General features: G+C 45.2%; 1 protein-coding gene across 2 annotated transcripts in view; it reads left to right on the forward strand.

The window, feature by feature from the left end:
- Nucleotides 1–19741: 19741 nt before the first annotated feature.
- CRMP1 (collapsin response mediator protein 1) overlaps nt 19742–22998 on the forward strand; it is a 50885-nt gene continuing 47628 nt past the window's right edge. The window contains exon 1 of one of the 2 annotated variants that reach the window (XM_064449120.1): nt 19742–20139. In XM_064449120.1, coding sequence (XP_064305190.1) covers nt 19768–20139 — 372 coding nt within the window. In that variant the 5' untranslated portion in view covers nt 19742–19767. Of the gene's footprint in view, nt 20140–22556; nt 22932–22998 lie in introns of those variants that run through there. The other variant, XM_064449119.1, reaches the window with a different exon arrangement.

Consider the following 22998-nt stretch of genomic DNA (forward strand, 5'->3'; position numbering starts at 1 on the left):
ACGCTCTGGATGTTATTATGGATGCAAATTCAGGAAGTTTTAGAGCTATACTTCTGCAGATAAAAACATTGCTTTTGATAAACTTGGTATTGAATTATTGTCCTGGCCTAGTGTCAATATTTTAATTTGTGGTAAAAATGGAACCAAATTTTAAAAAAAAACAAACAACAAAATAAACAAAAAAGTGAAGCCACACCTACAGAATGGACCATTTATTCTGAAAAGTCTCAGACTCGGGAGTAAGTCTAGGGAAATCCTACTTCACATATGCTACTCAGCATAGGTACCCCTAAGACATGTCAAAGGCTTGTCTGTCAATCAGCTTGCTAGTTTACATGCCAAGTCCTGTATGGTCTTTCCAGTTTGTGCTGGTTGGTCATGCTGACTCCTTGGCTAGACCAAAGTTGGCCCCTGATCTTTCTTTGGTGCTGTTCTGGACACAGTCTACCATTCTGCAGGCATGGGATGCATGCCTTGTTCCTAGTGTATCACCTTGCATTTAAACATATTAGAATATTTGTAGAAAATCAGTGATTTCTTTTCCACACTAGCTGGAGGCTGGAGTTAACAAGTTAGAGTTACCTTCTTGGCCTAGAATTGGGATTTGCATAGATGTCTACATGTATTTGACACATGAATAAAACGCATTTGCCTACTCTAGTAGGTCAAATCTGTTGTTCTCAAGTAGGAGTGCATGTCACAGACCTATGCATGCTTCATTTCAGTGTGAGAGCTGGGCACCTGCGTTTGACTTGTGTCTCCTTCACTTCACAATACCTTGACCTAGTTTTAATGGAGAGAAGATTTTTACAACATCCAAGTCTGGATAGAGTCTCCTCCTCTGCTGTGTCCTGTGGATATGTATGAAGTGCCTGACCATTGCCATGACCATTTCACAGGGGTGACTGGTGGGTGTGTGAGAAAATGGAAAAGGTCAAAGGAAAAGGCAGAGCAAGAAGCAACAGTGATGTGATGGAGTGAACTCACAAGTTAACAACTCAACTTAAAACAGTATATTAAAATATAACCAACATGAATTAACTCAAAATCTTTTTTTTCCAGAAACAAAACTGCATTTGAATGGATGCACAGTAATTAAAAAAAAAAAGCCTCATGAAAATGATCCAATATGTGTGATTGTAAACACCAGGCTGAGAACATGTAACAATTACTGGTCTTTGGAAAACTGAAGGCTGAGATTTCAGTATGTCTCCCTTAATAGGAAATAAAAATGGATATGAGCCTTTGATGAACAGCACACAAGGTTATGTGGCAGTCACAGCATATTCTGTCTTATTTGGGACAGAGAGCCAGATGCATCACTGTTACATAAGCCTGCTGACCTGCATATAGGGCTTCGTGGTAATAGAAGTTTGAGAAAAATAAATCCTGTTCAACTTTGACAATGTGAAGATACAAAATTAGTGTCTTTTTAAATTTTTTTGCTTTCTGCCTGCATTCACTGGAGTTGTATGGCTATACAGGTATGATTAAAGTGGAAAATCCCACAAAACACATTATTTCTTAAAGAGCTTGCTTCTGAAAATAAAATAGGGAGGGCTTGAATACCTGGGATAAAGAGGAAGAGTGAGGAGGCAATGAATGTGATGAAAGATCAGTCTTCTAAGTAATGGTACAATCTGTATGTTTAGGGAATGGGCCCACAAGGTATGCTGTATGCCAGCCATAACAGCCCATTAAGTGGCGCAGCATGGAAAAAGATGGTGCCATTTTTGAAAAGGAGTATTTTTTAAATTCTTAAAGAACAGAATAGAATGGTTTCAGTTGGAAGAGACCTGCAACAATTGTCTAGTCCAAAGTTAATGACTGGGGGCATCAGAAACTCTGGGTTCCCCAGCTCAGGGCAGTCTGTCTGGATCCTCTGGATGCCTGTGATGCCAAGGAGTTGCACATTTCCAGAACTTCCAGACTCTTGCTTCTTGTCTTTCCGCCTGGTGGGCTAACAGAGAGCTGGCAGCCTTGGAGTTTATGAGCAGGGATACTCCGCTCTGAGTTTCTTGGCATCCTGCCTAATGAGATCTGTAGAGGAGCCAGCAGCTTAGGAACTCTGCAATCTCTGAGACAATCCTGGAGCAATAACTTCTTTCAAACTCCCACTCTCTGTCAACCTGCCAGGAGTACTGTTGAAGAACAGGGAAGGGGACCTGGCAAGAAAGCAGGCGTGATTCCTGCAGCCTCATCAAAATCAAGTGCTCCATCCAAAATGTTTCTGACCACTTTTAGTAATCCCATGCAGAAACCCTACCGTGTTAGCACCCCATCCTGGAGGTCCTGCATCCCCTTGCTTTAGATATAATGGATGCAAACCTCAATGAGGCAGAAGAGAGGACAAAGATATTTACACCGTCCTAGTATCTCTGTAGTTGGGATATGGGTCAGCTGCAGCTCTTCACATAGTGCTAGGCTGCCTGTAGTCAGATGGCCTACAAAACCCAGTTGCCCTAATGGTATTGGAGGACATGGTTATTCTAGGAAGGCTCTTGACTGGCACAGGGGCTAATATGATGGTACTGGAAAGGCAGATGAAATACATGTTGGCACCCTGTACTTTTTCCAGACTTACTTTATGATTGACCTTGAGTCTGTGTCTGAGTACAGCTATTGGTCCAGAGCGTGGACAGGAGAGTCGTCTGGGCACACACATGTCACAAGCATGTACTTAAAATTCAATACAGATATTTCCGATGTAAGTTATAGCAACCTAAAGGTTATTGTAATTTATTTGTATAACCTACAGCTACAGAGTTATGTTTCAGCAGCTGGGGTCCCTGGAGGTAAACTTGCTCTTGCTTTTTCTAGCCATAGAGCAGGAGGATGATAACACAACAGGCCTTGTGGCTCACTGTCATGACTATGGCCCCTGCAGGATGAATGAGGATTAATGATGCAATGCAAAACTGCCCAAATGACAGAGAGAATCTGGGGCACTGCATTCATCTTGGCTGATTTCCAAATTTTTCAGTGCTCAGGGAGACAGGATTGTAACAAACTTTGACTTCCTGCTATGTAGGTCATATGCTGTGTGCTGAATCCTGCACCAAAGGGTAACGCTGGACTGGGAAACTTGCTTTGCCTCTGTAAATATTGATGGGAATAGCAAATTTTTTTCTTTTATTAATAATTTTCAAGTAGTTAGATTTGGCATAAAACCATTTAGACTTTTACTGAATCACAGAATTACTGGTGGTGGTGGTGCATTAAAATATGTTGTGGTAACAATGTGCTGCCATTATTAAACTCCACAGTCTTTGGACTGCTGCTTCTGAGCAAAATTCACTGTTGGTCTGGAGGCTTTCTGGATGATGAGTGGACTGTCTGGCTCTGCCATGGGGTGTTCAAGGGTATCACCCTACCAGTGCTCCTGCAACCACAGCTGTGCATCCGTTGTCTCTGGCAGACAGGGCAGTGCAGGTGAACACACAAACCTGCTGTAGGTTGATCTGGTAATAGGGTGAGGAAGTAACCACAGAAAGCTTAGGATTTGCTCGCAGACTTGTAATGATACTGCTTTGGTTGCTACTTCAAAAAAAATCCAACCTACTCTAGCGGTTATTCTGGTTTGTAACAGGCCTTTGTAAAGATCAGGCAAGGAAAACAAAACAAAACAGAAAAGCTCAAAACTTTGTGTGCTCCTGTGTTCCTAAGCTTGTGCTATGGGGTGCAAAGCATCTAGAAATCCTCTTCCTCAGATGCTATTTAATCTGTTCTGAACACTAATACATAGTTTTTCCCTGCATGGTTGGAGAGGTAGTAGGATACAAAAAAGCTTTGCTGAAATGTGAATTCACATGCCCATTTTTTTAGGCTGACAGCATCAAGGCGAACCTGCTGATCAGTTACTTGTATGACTGTGCATTTTAGGGGAAGAATTTCTTTGTTACTGCTGCAGCAATTAAAAAAATGTGTCTAAGGAGGAGGCAATAACTCTGAAAGTGTCTTTGGTGACTAAACATTATACTCTAAATATGCAGCGTTGCTGCTAATTTTCCCAGTCTCCTGTGAGTCATAAAATCTTGTCTCATATTGAGTGAGCCATTCTTAATGACCTTGACTTTTAAAAAAAATGCCTGTGACTCCTGCTAACTCAAATAATTTAAATGAATGGTTTTCTGTAGGACATTTGTAGTGCTTTTCAGATCATTAAAATTCCTAAAGGACAATGGGCATGCCTGCATTTGCAGGCATCACTGATGTCCCCAGGGCAAAGCCCTGCTGGCCCAAAGGTTGCTGTGGCTTAGGTGAAAGCAACCCTCGGCCTTCTGGGCAGCCTTTACGTGTGCAAATGCAAACTGGAACAGCTGGGAAGATCATATGGTAAAGAGATAGCATGCTCCAGAGACTGAATGGCTCAAATGGACTCTACTTCTAAGGATCTTATGTTGTCCCGCTCACAATTTGTGCTCTTCGATTTAGTAGGTCTTTCAGATTTTCACAGTTATACTTACCTCCCTGACTTCCCCAGCATCCCCACAGAACAGTGTGCTGCTCTGAGGCACAGGCTTTCCCCTCATAGACTATAGATCCAGTTTGCAATGCCTTGCTGCAAGGAGGTTGACTCAAACTGAGCAAATGAAGCGTGTTTTAACACAATTCATGGCTGTCACCTATTGCAAATATATCTGTTCCTGTGGTGTTCTACAACTCGTCTGTGAAACTGGTATTAACACGTCACCAACAGAACCTTACTTATCATTAAGATTTTGATATTAAGGATATGTCTGAGAAACTGTAAGGGAAAGGAGCGGCTCACCAGCTTCTACTGAATTGGGTTTTTTTGGAGCTGTGCGACTGTTGTGGGTCAACATGACTGTTGCATGTTCAGCACTGGAAGAAACACTGTATGTCCCAGTTGCAACTGGATGTATTATTGTGCTAAAGCACACAGTGAAGTACATTAGATGTGAAGTGTTTCTTGTGGTTGTTTCTACTGTCACTGTTAGTAGTTTTTTGATAATGCTCACTAACTACCCTCAGCGAAACATGCACATGATAGGGATTGTCTCCATTTTTGACTTGACAAGATAATCCTCGAATTTGCTTTTTCATTGTATTGAGTTGCATTATTGTTTTGAGATGTTTCTGAGAAACAATATGCCTGCTATACAGAAGGTAGCACGCTGCTGTTGTATTTGGACGTGTCATGCTGTTATTGTCTCTACAGTGTGAGGTTAATTCATTCATATTAGCCTTTAAATCCATTACAACTGTCTAAATGGGAAAGATGTAAATAACACTAAGTTCTTGTCCTCAATTTACCTTAGCACAAAAAAAAAAAAAAAAAAGGCCTATATTTAATAAGTACAGTTAGATTTTCAAGGCCAGGAAAAGCTCTGGGGTATATGAATGGGGCAATGCCTGTACAGGAAAATGGAATCAGTAAATGGGGTCCTGTGGAAGATGCTTTGAATACGAGGGTGTTTTAATTGTTTCTTATTTTAAATTGGAATAGGGCCACTCTTTAATTAGGATTAGCACTGGGTGAACTCTATAATAAAAAAAAAATCCAACTGTTTTTTCCATTTTTTGTGTGTTCTCAACAATCTGTGATCAGACTTTGAGGTTTCCTAGTTTGTCATTTTAAATTTTTGGACTGCTTCATATCAGTGTGTTTCACCCTAAGCTTCTTGGCAAGCTGGCTTGCTTTGGCTGCATTTTCAGGATTTTGGGTTAGCAATTGATCTTATAAGTGTATATGTTACTGCTGCCTGCCTGCAAAGTTGTGGAATATTTGATGAGCAGGAGGTTAGACTTGGGATTCTTCTGTAAGCATTTGCATCTCAAAGCTGCAAAGGATTGCAAGGATATTATTTTAGAAGACATTTTTTGAAAGCAAATATGTTATTTCTGTATATATTGATAGGCCATTAACAAAAGAAATAAACCGCCAGAACGGCACTCAGCACTGCAGTGAATTCAACAGTCCATGTACATTTATAAGATTCCTATTTGCAACTCATGTTCACTGTGGTTACCCAACCCTAGTTAAGACTCTAGAATTGTTCTCCAAACAGTGTGAAAATGAGTGTGTATGTGACATTTTTCTGAAGAGTTCTGTAACGTTAAATAGCAATGCTGCTTGCGTGTTGTATATTGATCATATTGTGGATTCAACTGTTAATGAAATTAATGTATTTTGCATAAAGTATGATTAAAACAGACATTATTCATCACTGCATGAATTCATTTTACCAGAGTTAATACATTAGTTTCATAAGAAAGAAACTGGCATAAAGCCAGAGCAATGACATTGCACCAGATCTATACATATAATACGATTTAGCATGTAATACCTACATTAAGTGCAAAAATGTAGAATAACATTATTTCATTTCTAACAGAACAGAATATAATTTATTTATTAACATCCATGGTTTGTTATTTTTTCCCTGGCATGCAATTGGTGTAGCTTTTCCTTTGAGATATAGGCAAGCTCTGTTGGCCTTGGGTTGTAATTGGGATCAATACATCTTCACTCAGTGTTTAATGAGACTCACACCTCTTGAGCTCCAGTGTGAGTCCATCAATTAGAAATGAATTTTATTAGCAGCAAGTTGTGAATGAGAAGACTACACAGAATACTATTTTATTTTCTTTTTTCCAAACACAGAAATCAAATGTTTTTGCAGCGATCAGTATGCTCTGGTTATATAGTGTTTCTTTACCAAACAGTTGAGGGATTCCATGTGTATTATGGCAAAATGCAGCTTTGCAACGTTTCCTTTCTTGCAATCACTTTCTTTTTTTACCAGTTTTTCTATTTGCAGGTATCAAAATTTTTCTAAATACAGATATTTATATTTTAAAATAAAGTACTGTAAACTACACATGAAATAATTTATGGTAGATATTTCATATTAAGGTGTGTGTGCTACAGACACGTTTGATTTTCTGTAATTAATAGAGATTATAAAATGACTGGATGCTTGTGATTCTATTAGTTAGACCAAGTAAAATATCTGTAACTTCAGTATCAAATATTGAAGAACAGCACAAGTCTTCATGTCTAGCATTTTCTCTCATTTGTGCTGCTATAGCTCCAGAACAGTGGTAGAAGCCAGTGGCACTTCAGAGATACTAAAGAAAGGATAATATGTGTCACTTGGTAAGGGCAGAGACACAGCAGAGTAGTTCTTTTATATTTTGCGACAGAAACACTTCAGGTGTTGCATAGTATCTTCTTCAAATATTTGTTCACAATAGCAAAAATATCTATGTCCTTGTATATAAAGGCATTTTATTAATTCCTTGAATTTTGCGCTTTATTCCCTTTAAATACCTCTAATGATACAAAACAATGGAAATATGGTGTACTTAGCCTGCATATTAGGGCTGAGTATAGAGCACTCACTGTGCACTGATGACTTGAGATGTTTGATGTTGTGTGTTAGCTGTTGAGGAAATGTTGACTGAGATTAGTCAGAAGCCAGAGTGAAGCAGCTGGAACTGCATGACGGTCCACCACCTAAACCCACCTCAGATCTTGGAAAGTTAGCAGATGTTATTTTCCTATGTTTTTATAGTGGTATCACTGTATTTCATGTTATCTTTCAGAGATTCAGAATAAAATAGCATCCTCCTTTTCCCATTTTTATTGTCTCAATGGAAGGAACTATTTAACTTAAAATTTTATGTGTGCATTCATTAATTAAAAAGGAGAACAGGGACTCTCTGAAGATGCTATAGAGATTTTAGGAATGTGTATACTGTCCTGCAGCTGTTTTATTTTATTTTCTTCCTTCCAGTCCTGCTGTTGTTTGACTTTAAAGTCTCTCTATTGGCTCATTTCTTTCTGACTTTGATGCAAATTTTGAAATGTTTTTGCAAAGCTTTTACTGCTGTATCTTATCTTCTTTCTGGGGAACTGATCAGAGTGGAGGAGTTAGACAGGACGGCCCTCTTTAGGAGGAGGTGCAGTTGGTTGGCACTAGTTCTGTTCCACCAGCATGAGCCGAGGTGGATGAGCTTGTGCAGATCAGTCAGTACGATTTCTATCATTGTATTCTTTATATTGTCTGTCTCTGAACAAGCTGAGCTGGCCAGGGGATAGCAATGGCCTTGGCTGGCAGTACTGGTGTTCTCTGAGCTTCCTTAAAAATGTTAGTTTAGATACTTGGAGGCGTAAGTCACTTGCTCTGTGAGGAGAGGCCAAGGGATCTAGGCTGGTTCACAACAGCCTTCCTGAACCTGTGAGGAAGTAATTTAAAAGATGGAGCTGGGCTCTTCACAGGAGTGCATGGTGGAGGATGAGGCACAGTGGGCATAAGTTGAAACAAGGGAGGTTCAGACCAGATACAGAAAAGCATTTCCCTCATGAGCACAGCCCAGCAGTGGGATGGGCTGCTCAGGGAGGTTGTGCATTCTCTATCACAGATGGTTTTCAAGATTTGACTAAGTAAGCCCTAAGAAAATTGGTCTGAATTCAGAACTGACTCTGCTTTGAGCAGGTTGATCTAAATGATCTTCTGAGGTTCCTTCCTAAGATCGTATAGATTCCTGAGGCTTAGCACATGATGAGCAAGGATAGATGAGGAGGCCTGGGAGCAGCTAGAACAAACAAATGCTGGCAGCTCACAGAGGTGGTAAAGATTTGAGAGCATCAAGTGAGTGTACATGGAAATGGATCACTGACCTTGTTAGGTTGGAAATTATTAAGTCCCGGCTTAGAGAGCAGTGCACAGTCTTACCACTTTTATTTTGTAAGGTTCCCTTTAAAGCTCCAATGTCATGAAGAAATCAGTTTTGTTTAATGACCTTCTGTATTAGCAGTTCTTTGTGTTGGTGACTGAAATTGATTTTGCTTGTGATGTGAAGGAACGAGCCCAGCCTCCACATCGTTGTTCAAGCTTATGCTTTAGTCCTAACAAAGTATGGGAGGCCAGCAAATTTCTGAGCAGCAGCAATACCCATGCTGAAACTCTTAGGTCCACTATTGATACTCAGCTGTTTTTTAGTCACTGTGATGCATGGTTGGAAACTGCACCTTTGTTCTTAAGCACGGAAAATCATTGGTCGATATTTTTCTTGGTACAGTGACGTCATGAAGAGCTTTTTTATTTTCCTCCACTGTTTCACAAAACAGACTTCCCCCCTGACCAAAGTAATTATGAAACAGTTCACTAGTGTTTATGTTGCCATACTACTTAGTTAGATAAGTGGTATGAAGAAAAAAGAATAAGAGAAGGGTGAAGGATAAATAAGTCAGGGAAATAAGACTGCAAGGACCACAAGGTTTCAAAAAGACTTGGAGTGGAGAATAGAAGGAGGGATAAAAAATGTCACATAGGAAGGAGCAAGGGTAGACAAAGAGGATGAAAGGAATGTGAAAGAGAAAGTGAAGAATCTGACAAAAATAAGAAAATAAATATAATTGGCAGCTAACTTTTCAAGAAAAAATAATAAAAGTGGAAGGAAATATTATGCAAAAAATTACTTTTACATTTGTAAATGCTCCTTAGTCTAGCAATGCATGTTTGGTAAATATTCTTTTTCCCTAACTTTGGAAAATTGGAGAACTTGGTTTAAATTTAAATTGGTGTATAATAGAAGATGTGACCCCTAAAGTCACCCCCCCAAAAAAAAAGTCATTGAATCATTTTTCCCTTTCAACGAGTCAATAAACTGACAACTGGCAACAATGGGTGGCTCCTGTGCAAGCGACTGAAGGACTAAAATTGCAACCTTTCTGTCTTCTAAAATAAAGCTGTTTTAGGAGGACCTGGGGACTCATCCTTCTGATCCTTCCCAGCTCCAGTGCACAGCGATGGGATCACAGAGAAGAGACTTTGTGTGAGAGTAAAGGGGAGAGACAGAAATTTATTTCAGACCATCCCAGAACACAAGGCCAGCTCTGCTATTACCATGTCATATATCTTTTTGTAATATTAATTTTAAAAGGGAAAGTGCCTGATGCCCTGAGAAATCCTTGGAAGCTGTGGATAGCAAAGGCTGTAAGCATGTTCTCTTGGGTCTTGTTTTGATTGCACCTAGACTACAAAGACATTAATCAAAAAAGACGGTCCATAGAGACTCTAGTAGACTTCCCTTTCTTTTCCTGCAGAGAAGAATGAACTGCAGCGGACTTTGCTTGTTTTCAGTACAGCCTGGAGTTCTATTAGACCATGGAAAGAGAAGAAATTCCAAAAATGGCTTTGTTTCGATCCACCTACAGCAGAGGCAGAGATAATATATCACACCTTAAGAAGGCTGCAGAAAGCTTCTGATGTTGTTTTGAATCATAAGCAAGTCTGAGCATTTGCCACCTTCTGATCCAAGATGGAGGTCTGAAGTAGGGAGTATGGAAGGGCTCTAAATGCCTCTCTTCGCTGGGACTCCTAGATGTGCTCTTGCCCAACTGGCATTCTCCTGGCTCAATTACTGATAGTTGCATACCTCACTGGTTTAGTGTCCTACAATATCCCATCTACCTGCTTCTCCAAACATAACGGCCTCCCCTTTATTACTCTGCCTTAATCTGCAGGATTTTTTTTCTCAGTTTTATTCTTCATGCTTGGAAAAACCTTTCATTCCTAAAGTACAAACCGTAAAGGCTCTCTTCTTTCCCAGTTTTTCGTTTTTCTCTTTTGAGAGGCATGTCAGTGAATGGGACATGTTTTAGTAATGACAGTTAATTACTATCACCAGTCAGTTATTATATTAATAATTACAATATACCGTTTTTTAAAATTCTGTATGTTAGTGTCATGTCCTGTACTCTATTCTAAGATGTATGTTTCTCCGTTATATGTCAAGTTTTAGCCAGAGTTAAGTATGCAGGCAGTGCATCACATATTTAACAGTAATAATGACAGCCTCGGTGGAAATTGCAAAGCCAGATATAATATATTGCAGGCTTTGAAAGTTAATATCTGAGGGAATTTCAAATGAGGAATATTGCTCTGGGAAGAGGCACAGAAATCTTACTTGGAGGGCTGGATTTGTGATGGCTGCCATCCCTGAGACGAACTTCATCCATGAGACCACTTTTGTAGATCCCTGCCAAGGGGGTTACGAAATGGTGTTGGGAAGATGGCAGGGAGCGCTCATTCTCGTATCGCTAAATGGTTGACAGGAACTTGTTTACAAGAAGGAGTAACAGAAGGGAAAAGTATGGGATGTGCTTTTCATCTTAAAATCATGGTAGAATATCTCAATATGTTTCAAAAGTTTAGTTTCTACAGTGTGTTCTCTTAACACTGCCATTATGTTATGTTTGTATGGAAGCACCTAGGCACATTTCTTCCCAAATGCTTTATTTTGGCCTTGAATTAATAACAAATGATTTCTTAAATTGTGAAAATCCAGATACTTATCTGATGGTTGTGTCTTTTGTTTTGTTTTGTTTTTGTTTTTGTTTTGTTTTGTTATGTGGTTTTTCTTTTAAATCCTCCCTTTTATTCAGGAATGAATGTGTAAGTCACACAGAAGAAGCAATACTGCTCTGAAGGAATGACAAAAGGTGCTTTGACCTGGTGGTGGCCGCAGCTGCTTCATTATGGGAAAAACTGAGAAGTTGTCCTGGCTTACTCTCTGCCATGTTTTAGCCACCTCCTGTAGTGGAAGCTGGCCATGCGGGCCAACCCCATGTGTGGTTTGGGTTTTCATTCTGTTTTGTTTTCTCGGGATCTCAGCATTTGCATTTTAAAGAAATTATCAAGTTAAGCACAGATCTCAGTCTTCACAGGTCTGCTTATGTGGATATGCAATATCTTCAGCCTCGTATGGCTTTGAGCATTCCTGAAAGAGGCTTTGATCTGAGTTAGGGTGTTTAGTATTTCTGAGGACGTCATACTTGAGGGTACAAACTGTTTAGGAAATGAGACAGAACTGCATTTTAACAAAGGTAAGTAGGAATTGGGAATATTCTGCATGTGCACTGAGAGGCACTTGGAACATCAAAGCACTGTGTCCTAATACTCTAGATTGATTATTTCAACCACATGAACAGGCCACACTGAATTTAACTTTCAGATAAGGTATCCAGATACATACATACTTTTCCTGAAATAGGTGGTTTTGCACACGGTGGTTGGTAACAGTACTCATGATGCAAACACGTTTTGCAACCACACTGCACAATACAGATTTATGCACCTGTAACCCATTCTATTGACATCTGAGTGCCCATTTGTGAAGGCAGGGAGATGCAGATGCAGGCACAAGACTTGTGCACAAGGGATCATATGAGTACATCCATTCCTTTTTTAACTAAAGGCTTGCACACAGCACCGTTGAAGTCAGTGGCAATACTTGTGTTGTCCTGAATGGGAGCAGCTGTGGGTGCTGCTTTCTCAAACTGTCCCTTACAGTGTAATGCACTTTCAGTTTTGATAACTGTTTTGTGAATTGTATTTCCTCTTTTTTTTCTTTTTTTGTTAATGTTGAGCTGGCTGCTAGAATGTGCTGTCTTTACAATGTGTAGTCAGTCAGTAATTCCAGATATCCTTTGAAAGGAGGCAGAAGGATTATAAACTGTGGAAGCCAAAATCAGATTAATGTAATGTGCATTTCTAGATTATGATTAGTAACAAGATGACACGTTGGCATGGTAACGCTTGAAGCTTAAATACAAGTTCTTAAAATAAGGCAATGACATATGTGTAGGTTTCTCTCCATTTGCATACTATCCACCTGAAAACATACATCATCTCCGCAACACTCAGGCAATTAAACCCTACTTCTTACTTGTGAATTAAGTGTTGAACTAAAACATCATGCCTCTTTCCTAGTATTTCTGCATAATCTCCTGCCGTAAGTTATAAATGTTGGTAATGAGCCTGTCCATTTTGTAACATCTGAGGCTTTGTGCCATTTGGTTTAATTTTAAAATGATTAGCATAAGGAATGTAGAACATGCCTCATTCTTTGTGGTTTGTACCACATTGATCTCCTTTAAATTTTGCCACCTCCTAATACAAAATTGTCTTAATGATATTGGGAAATCCTGATTATTAATTAAATTCATAGACCAGTAGGTGAATTTCATGTGGCTGAGGATTAGGAATTAAAATCCCAACTTCATCTTAAACCATTGTAAGAAAGCCGTACAATTTTTAATGTGAGATTACTAGCTGACACAGAGAGCCTAGCTGTTATTTTCTGGTTGCCTTATGGTGAAAAGTGTTGTCTAGTTACAGTCTGTTCAGCTTTCTTTCACTAAGCGGAAGTTAACTTGTTTAGATGTGCTATCTGTGGTAAATGTGCCAGGCAATGCTTTATGTGTATCATTGTTTTGTGTTAAACTTTCTCAGAATGCAAAATTGGGCACTTTGTTCTGATTGCTTTATATGCACAATATTGCTTTGACCAAATTCCTTACAGTCAAAATTAAGATGCTGCGAAGTTCTGCATAAGTGAATACAATCTTCTGTCACCCTAAATAGACAAAATGGGCAGTGTTACATGAAAAATATGATTTCTTTGACAGTTCACTTACTTACATATACTCTACTGTGTAGAGCATCACAGGATTTCTGAAAACACAGCTTAGTATTTCCACAGCTCCTTATGCAACATTTAAATCCCAAATTCTGTTCTTCACACCACTATGGATGGAGATGCTGGAAGTACAATGATTGACTCCAGCATGATAATCATGTTACATTCAGAATAATACAGTTGCCAGGAAATATTTCACATACACAGCAGGGTTCCCAGGGTAAACCTCCTGCTAAGGCATTGCTCATGTTTGTCTTTGTGGCCTTTTAAAAAGCAGAAACTCTGATCTATGTTTCATAAATCTACCTGTATTTCTCACTCGCAGATGAAGGATTTTAGTATTTGACTTTGCTGTGGTTGTGGGGTGGAGGGAGGGAGGGACATGTGCATGCTGGGTTTTGTCACTAATCCTTTGGAAATCCTTTAGTGCCTTAAGGAGGCAGAGGGGGAACAGACCTTAGGATTACAGAAACTTTTTCAAACCTCTTTCCTGCTTTAGTAGAATTCCTTTAAAATATACTGTGCCTTTGGCTCCAAAGGTATTTGCATTAGATATCACTAGCCATGGGATTATGGACAGGAATTTTTGTCCCTGCACAAATGTTAGGAAAGAGAGTATACTGTCTCTTACATAGGATGTGAATTAAAAATATAGCTAACTTAAGTTCTGCCATTGGAATCCATGCATAAACCATTATGTAACAACTAGGAAAGTTGCAAGTTCCAGGTAAGGCCCCCCAAAAAAGCAGAAAATTTAAAAGTGCTGGATGAGATGCTTGTGTCACTGAAATGACTGGCTTCCCTGGGACCAAGATTTCATGCTTGCTTCTACTTGGCTTAAGGATTGCTCACATATGATAGCCACTTAAGAATCATGCTTTAATGTTTTCTATGCACGTAGGAGAGGAACAGAGAGAGTAGTAGTTGTGGGGACCTGCCTTGATTTGGAGTTGTTGGGGTCCGTGGTATAAATCTCTGTTCACTATTGTTTTTCTGTGTGACATAGACTCTTGCTATGGGAATATGAATATGCAAATGTGAATTCCAACGTGAGAGGTTACTGCACAGTGTGCACTAACCGATGCCAAACAACTACATTTCTCTTCTCTCTGAATTGTGGTTTTGCCTTTTTTAAAAGAGGGAAAATGTAGTTAACAGGTGAAAAATACTCCTGTGCAAAAAAAAAAAAAAGCCCGTGTGAGGCAATTCATGGCTCACTGGTGGTCCTGAACAAATCTTAGGAAAAGTTGAATAAGCTTTTAGCTCATGAGTGAATTTTACCTTTTTAGGAATTAAGAGCAATTTGTTGGTGCAGAGCTACCAAAAAAAAAAAGAGGACCTGAAAATCAGAGTGGTGGTGGTCTTCTGGTTTGCTCCCCGGGATGACAAGCAAGTTTTAAAGAATATGTAAATAGTTAAAAGAAAATCATTACGTGGCTTACAGGATGTAAGACAAGGCCCAGCATGGAACAGATTTTTATAGCTTGTTTATAAATTACGCTTCTGTCTTTTGTTTGGAACTTGGAAAAAGAAACCATGTAAATTAAATAAGGAGTAAAGACTTACTGCACACATTTGTTTGACTGAAGCAAAGATACTTTCCCACCTCCTGAGGTATTAATGAGAAATCTGGAATGAATAATGCATGGAGATCTTGCCTTTTGAGCTCTAGCGCTGTGCAACTATTTAACTCCGTTGCATTGGGATGGTAACCAGAAGTCATGCAGAGCAGTTGTTAGGGCCACAAATTGGGATCCATTTGAAGAGATGCCGAAGGATGCACAAAAACGCTGGGGTTTATGGCGTGATACTTATTAACCAGATGTACCAGATGTAGGCTGGGGAGGGAGGGGTGTTTGTAAACATGTGCAACAAGTTTAAACTCTGACCCATGACCACCCTGTAACTGGGTGTCAGACTGATCTCAGCTAAGTGAGGAGCTTCGATAGTATGAGAGAGGCCACTCTTGGTTTGGTCTGTTCCATTAAAGCCTTCTGCACAACTTTTCAGCAAAGATTTCCACTCTAAGACATTTGTCATGGATATCAACTGTACATATGTATTAATTTTGAGTGTAACTAGGAGGATACAGAATTATACTGAAGTCACAAAGTCTACTTGATGATTATCACAGATTTGTAACTCTCACTTAAATTATGTAAGATATGTTGACATTTTATCTTGTTAACAAGATGTATTTTTCTATGTTAGTTAAATGTATAATTTGTATAATTTTGTACATTAAATGTATGCATATTTTAAATTAAAAACTTTATAATTTTAATTATTTTTAACTCTAAAATGGTGGTGGAGCTTCTGAAATATAGTTGTAAGGACAACTGTATCCCTCGATAGCAACCCACAAATTCTCCATTTTGAGCAAGGGGCCACCTGGTCTGCTAACAGGGTAAGGAAACTGTTACTCCTGAGCTCCTGCTCCTCTTGGTGGAGGAGCTGCCATTCAACTTTTGCTGATTTAATAGAACTAATATGAATTAGCAGAATACTATGGGCTAGATCACTGCTCAGGAAGTGGGAAATCTGAGCCTTCCCCAGCTCATGGGCTTTTGGATCCAGGGTTCCTACATGTCAGGAGACAGTCCCAATCACCAGTCCACCAGATGGGGTTTTGTGGAGAGAGGAGGACGCTGCAGCTGGAGGTACAACAGTCATGTAAAGCAGGGAGAGGGAGGATGACACAGCGGCTCAAGTCACTTCTCTGGGAGAAAGAAAACCTGGGTCTCTCTCACACTCACTCCCTTTAGGCTCTTCACACTTTGATGATTCTGTTGCAAAATACACAATGACAAAAATAGGTGCACAATATACATTGCATATTCTCTGAGCCTCTGCACCTGGGAAGTCCTGCTCCAGCCCATGATGTTCACACTGTTGCAAGAAGAGTTCCAGCTACAACTGGAGCCAAGGCAGTAAATGATAAGTTTCTTGTTGGACTTTCGTTGAAGGTTTTTGTTGTGTGAAACAAGCATGTCTTTAGGTTTTCTGCTATCTCTCAGCTCGTCTATTCAGAGTATAATTTGTCATTGATGCTATACCGGTATAAAGATTAAAGGTCCTGTAGGAAGAGGGTGCAGTTTCAATCAAGTTCTGGCCTCTTTTCATCGAGCTATGTCAAGACAGGATGAGATGCAATGTCTGCAAGAGAATATACCAAAGCAATATATTTCTCCAAAGTTGCATGTATGTTTTTAGGTAAACTAGCAGGGTGACAGGGTATCATGCTTTAACTGTGTCTGCTTCCGTAGCACCTGAAACTGCGATTTTATCTCATAGTGAACAGAACAGTATCTGTCTGTTGACTTAGAACACAGTTTTCAATAAACTAAGGGCTACAATATGAAAAGAATCCATTTAAAATCAAAGAAAGGCTGATATGGTTTTATGCTTATTTCTAACTTGAAAGTTTAATGCTTTCTAAAGCATTGATTTGACTTTTTCTCTGTTCCTTATGTATTAGCATTAAGATGGATGTCCTAGCTTAATACTGAAAAGAAAAAAAGCATTATTCTTTGTTATTACAAAAAACTGAGCAGTTCTAGAAACTTGAACAATGTTATCTAACTAGATCCCAAGTGTAAACAGAGTCCATCTTTCTTAGCTTTATGGATGTTAAATAAAAGATGCTTATCATTTGGCAGACACATGCACTATGTACAACATATTGGATCTACCATGGGGCCATCAGAATCTTTTCTTTTTTGGAGGCTAAATTAACCTCTTGATTGGAAAGAAATATCTCATAAAATTACTAATTTTTCCAATACTTACAAAGACATGCAGGTCACACATCACACCCTGTCTACCACCTGCATATTTCACTATCAGGGTTTGGTGTCCTGTGGAGGAACAGATTGACTTTTTTCCCCCGACATGATCGATAAATCTCAATGTTACCATCAGGAACAGAACAAAACAACAACAAAAAATCAATATTTGTCTACATACAAGAAAAGAATTTAAGGAAGCAACAAAGCAATGTCCTACAAGCTCTACTTATTTTTCCACACACCAGTGAAACCTCCCTATGATATTAGTGTTATTGCAGTAGCAAGGTTTATTGAGTGAGTTGTGGAATCCTGGGCAATATATGCTCAGAAATGTCAGTCATGATTCTGCAACTACTAAAATCAGTGTGTTAATAACAAATGATCAGTGAACTTTCAACTAGCTCCCTAACTCCTCCCATGCAAACAACACACAGTGTTCCAGGGCATTCAGGACAGAAGGTACCACTGCATTATAACAAATGCAGACAAGAAAGATGTTTTCCTTTGATGTATTTTGGCAATACTCAGGTATGTTACACCACTGCTTTTTACATGTTTTTGGTCCAGGGGTAGCTGTTAATGAGAAAGACGGTTACCTGGACTTGCTTCTGATGAAATCCCAGGAACCTCTGTCTTTAACCTCCCACTTTTCCTGATGAATTTATAACTTGCAATTTTTCTCGTGCTGGGACCACCAGGCATGCCTGTGGGCTATAGACAATAGTGCTGTGTGGCTGGGCTTGTATTCAAATGGCATAACCATGTGGTACATGAGCCGTAAACAGGTCTTGCGACTCATACACTGTGTCAAATTTGCTTAGTCATTTAATCAATCACAGAGCAGTTTGTTCTGATGTATCATTTCAGAGCAATAGAAAATGTTCCTTATGTAACTGCTGGTGTACTCAAGGCCTGTCGAATTGTCTGAGGTTGGCTGCCTGTGCGGGAGAGGAGCGTCCACGGTTTTGTGTGTTCGGTGGATGACCTCCTCAGGCACTGTAGGACGGGCAGAGGTGAAAGATGGACTTTCTGAAGTGGGCTGTGCACAGAGCCGACGGTAGCACATTCTCCACCCGTCCCGCTTTAAGGAACTCTCTTTGGGTTCGGGGGCCGGCGCCCCCCACAGCGGGAGGGAGCGCTGCGCCTCGGGCTCCCCCGCTCGCCTCGCGGTTGCGAGCCAGGCAGGAGCGGCCCGGGGTGCTGAAGGGACAGCTCCGCGGGGCTCCGCGGCACCGGCGGGGCGGCGGCTCGGGCTCCCCCGGCTGCGCGCCGGGTCTCGCCGGGCCGGGCACCGCGGGCACGCCCGGCTTCCCAGGGGGACGGGCACTCCGGGCTCGGCCGGCCCGACACGGCGGGCCGCGGAGCCGCCGCCGCCCCCCACCTGGCGCCCCGTCCCCGGTGGCGGAGCCGGCGGGGCCGGCAGCGCCCGGCGCGATCACTTCCGTGTCAGGGCGGCCGCCGCCGCCGCCGCGGTGATGTGATGCTGCCTGTGCGCCGCGCCGCGCCGCGGGACCGGCCGCCCTCCCAGCGCCGCCGCGGCGGGGCGGGGCGGGGCCACCCCCTCACCCCCCCCCCACCCCCCGGGCACCAGCTGCTGCGGCAGCGAGAGGGCAGCGGCAGCCCCCCTGCCCCGCGGTCCTGGGCTGGCTGTGCTGCCTCCCCCCGCCCCCGGCACCCCCCTCCTCTCCCCGCCGCCCCTCCTGCGGCCGCCGGCCCACCCCGAGCGGCGGGGGCAGCGCGGGGGGCAGCGAGGGGCCGCCCCCGCCCCGCACGGCGGGCTGCTGCGGCCGCGCCCCCCCGGCCCCCCCGCCGGGGCACCGCCGCAGCCTCCTCCTGCGCAGGGAGGCGGGGAGACTGCGAGTGTGCGAAGTGGGAGAAACTCCCTCCGGCTCGCTCGGGGGGGCTGGGGAGGTTCTGGGCTTTGCTTCATCCTTCCCCCTTTTTTTCTTCTCCCCCCCCCCCCCCCCCCCGAAGCCACGTAGCAGCAGGTGACTGGCGCCCGCCCGCCGGGAAGGCCCCCGGTTGCACCGGCTGTGAGTGCACGCAGAGGGCTCCCTCCTCCCCCTGCCTCCCGCCCCCCGGATCATTCTTTATACCGGGGGAGCGTGTGCACTGCGGTCCTTGCTCTGGGAATTGCTGCTGCTCTTCCTATTCGTCAAGGGCTTTCCAATCACCTGCCTCTGCCACCCTCTCCTCTCCGCTCTTTGTACTTTATTTTCACGTGCTCTTTACTAACACGGCTATTTTTAAATCCCGCTTGGATTTATTTCTTTTTCTCTTTCTTATTTTTCTTCCTGTTTTTTTTTTTTTCCCCCGGGGGGTGGGTGGGGGGAGGGAGGTTAACGTTTGCATCTCCCTAAGGGAAAGAGCCCACCAGCCAACCCAGCTCCGCCACTGCTGCATCCATCCATTCATTTTTATGGTCACTCGCAGCCTATCCCGGTAGCAGAAGGTGCAGAGAAGTGGGAGGCAGAGAGAGAGAGAGAGGGAGGGAGGGAGGGAGGGAGCGATCCGGACAGCGAGAATGGCCGAGAGAAAGAGGAACTGGAATAAAGAAGATGACCTGCCCGTGTATCTAGCTAGGCCGGGTACGACAGCCCAGACACCGCGGCAGAAATACGGGGGGATGTTCGCCTCCGTGGAGGGGGCCTATGAGAACAAAACCATCGACTTCGACGCCTACAGCGTGGGGAAGAAGGGGTCCCGGACCCCGCGGAGCGGCAGCCGGCACGACATGCTGGACGGAGGGGACAACTACAGCGAGACCGCCAGCGACATCAGCGAGGTCTCCGGCTCCGTCATCAGCTCCCCGGGAGACCGGGAGGACAAGACCCCGGGCGTGGAGATCAGATACCCCGTGGGGAAGGAGCTGCTGCAGGGCCAGGACAATGGGCAGGTGAGCGGGGCCGCGGGCCGGGGGCGGGAGCCGCCGCCCCCGATCGCCGGGCGAGCCGAGCCGGGCCGAGCCGTGCCGCAGAGCCCCGGTCGCCGGCGCGGGGGACGGGGGCTACCATCGCGGGGAGTTTCGGCACGGAAGGTCGGGGAGGCGCGGACCGCTCCTCCCCGGCACGGTGGTGCTATAGGAAGAGCCTGGCTGGCCCCTAAACTCTTTCACTTGCCTGAGCTTAGCGGGGTCAGGGGTGGGGGGGGCGATCCGAAAAATCGTTTTCCTTTGTAAGTGATGGCGATGAGTTTTCTCCGTTTCCCTTTCTGCCGGTAAAACGCTGCCCATGCCGGGTGGGCTGGAGGGCAGCGCGGGCCCCCTCGGCGCCTCCCCGCCGCCCCCCCCGAAACAAAGCAGCCCCCGCTGCACTTCTGGGTTGAGCGGGAGAACTGCGCGGAGCCGGTCCAAGGCGGAGACCCCCGACTCTGCCCCCCACCCGGCTCCCCCCGGCGCCCCCCGGCTCCCCATGCGCCTTCATTGTCTCCCCGTCTGGGAGCGCGTCAGGCGGGAACATCTGCCGAAAGCTTTGCCTGCGGGGTTCCCCACCTCTAGGGCTGCAACCCGCCCTCATATTGTAGACTTAAGGAAAAAGTGAGGCCGCTGGGGCTGGCTAGCCCCTGCCAGCTGTGCTCCTCTGTCTTAACCCTGTCTGTGCTGCGCAGACTGGAGGCAGACCCGGGGGCTGGCTCTGCTGGGAACCGGGGCTGTCATTAATTTCCCCTTAGAAAGAAATGTGGCCTTGCAGTCATGCCCCTGCATAGATGCACCCTTTCCCTTAGCACCCAGCACGGAGGCTGTATGGCCGGTCCACGCTCTGCGCTTTTCACAGGCTAAACTGAGAGCTTCTACTCTTTTCTCCCCCTCTTCAGTTTGAGCATGAATGGGGCACTGGTCCCCTCTGGTCTGGGGGCTGGGTGCAGGTGCTACATGGCCTCCCATGCAGCCCGGTGGGTGCCTGCTGTGGTGGGACACTGGAGCGAGCAGGCAGGGCTTGGTGGGACTGCGCCTGCCATGGTGCTGCTTCACTGCAACGACCTCAGGGTTGCCCTCAGAGGCTTCCAGCTGCAGTGCAGTCTTCTTTCCCAGCTCACCTGAACCCCTGTGCCTTTTTCCATCAGGATGCTGGGGCAGTGGGATGGCGTGACACACCCTAAACGTCCATCTTCAGGGACACCCCGATGCCTCCTCCCATCTTCCCTGCTTCCTAGTTCAGCCTGGGACCGAGGGTAGCGGACATATTGCACAGTACCTCCCTGGATCTCACCATGCTTCCAAAGTTGTCTGGCTCTGGACTAGACCTGAGGGGGTGAGGAGGAGGTCGGGGTAACGTAGGCAGCATTTGGTTGCCAGCTTAGGAAGGTGCACTGTAAGCAGCAGCCACGTGCCTGATCCCTGCGCAGGGGTGGCCTTTTTGCAAGCTCCGAATGGTGATTTCAGGGGAGATGTGTCAGGGATGTGGCCTGGGTGGGAAATGCCTTGTACCTCTGTGTGTGTCACAGGGGTGTGTGTGCTAACAGCCCCTGGCTGCTTGTCAGGGGGATTAACTTGGGTGCAGCTCTGCAGTGCCTTTTGCCCTCCCTGCAGTTGTTCATGGAGCCTTGATCAAGCACTGTGGGTGGAGGGAGGCACTCTGTGAGTCAGAAAAGACCGAGAAGTTTCAGTTAGCCACTTGTCCTCTCCTGCAGCTGCTGGCATAGCATCTACCTGGCCTGGCCTGGCTGTCCTGGGCTGTGCCAGCCCCCACGCCCTCACTGGGGACGGGGCAGAGCAGGGAATGCCATTGGGATGGTGACAAGGAGGGCAGAGAAGGGCAGTGCTGTTGGGGTCAGAGCCATGGGGACAGAGCACGGCAGTGCCATCGGGCCAGAGCAGGGCAGGGCCATCGGGGTCAGGGCCATGGGGCCAGAGCAGCACAGTGCCGTGGGGCCAGAGCGCAGGGCAGTGCCATGGAGCCAGAGCAGGGCAGTGCCATCGGGGTCAGGGCCATGGGGCCAGAGCAGGGCAGTGCCGTGGGGCCAGAGCAGGGCAGTGCCATCGGGGACAGCGCAGGGCAGTGCCATCGGGACAGGGCCATGGGGACAGAGCAGGGTAGGGCAGTGCCATCGGGTCAGGGCCATGGGGACACGGCAAGCACCGCCACTACCATGTGCCGCGCGGAGGACCTACAGCCGGGGGTTGCCCCCCCCCCCGGTCTCCACCCTGGGGGAGTCCACGCGTGGGACCCCGCCGGTGACCTCAGCGTGCGAGCGGGGCGGTGGCGGAGCTGGGGGGGCGGCGTTTCCCGGCGCCGGTGCGGGAGGGAGGGAGGCTCCGGCTGGATTGATGGGCTGGGAAGGGGGGCCGAGGGGTAGGGGTGGGGGACAGGAGGGAAGGAAACGCTTCCTGGGTTGAGCTGAGCGAATCCTGCTCCGACCTGCAGCCGGGAGGGCGCTGCTGCCGCCGGGAGAGGCAGCGCTCGCCGACCCCCCCCGGGAGCCGCGTCCCCGTTTTATTGCAGCCGGAAAAAAAGGTGCCGGTTTTGTCGGGCTCCCCCTGCTCTGGGCGAGGGAACTTCGCCTCCATTACACGGCTCTGCCGGGTCGCCCCCGCCCCATCCCGTCACCCGACCGGGCTATTATTCCTTGTACCACCACCGGTATTTTTCCGTGGGGCTCGGCTCGCTCCTCGGGGTGTGTTGCGTGCGCCCGGCGCTAGCGAGAGCCGACATGTCTTACCAGGGCAAGAAGAGCATCCCCCACATAACGGTAAGCGGATCCCGGCACGCAGCGAGCCGCTGCCCTCGCTCCTTTGTTAGCGGGGCGGGGACGGGCG

Source organism: Phalacrocorax carbo, chromosome 4, assembly GCF_963921805.1.
Source record: "Phalacrocorax carbo chromosome 4, bPhaCar2.1, whole genome shotgun sequence".
Lineage (NCBI taxonomy): Eukaryota > Metazoa > Chordata > Aves > Suliformes > Phalacrocoracidae > Phalacrocorax > Phalacrocorax carbo.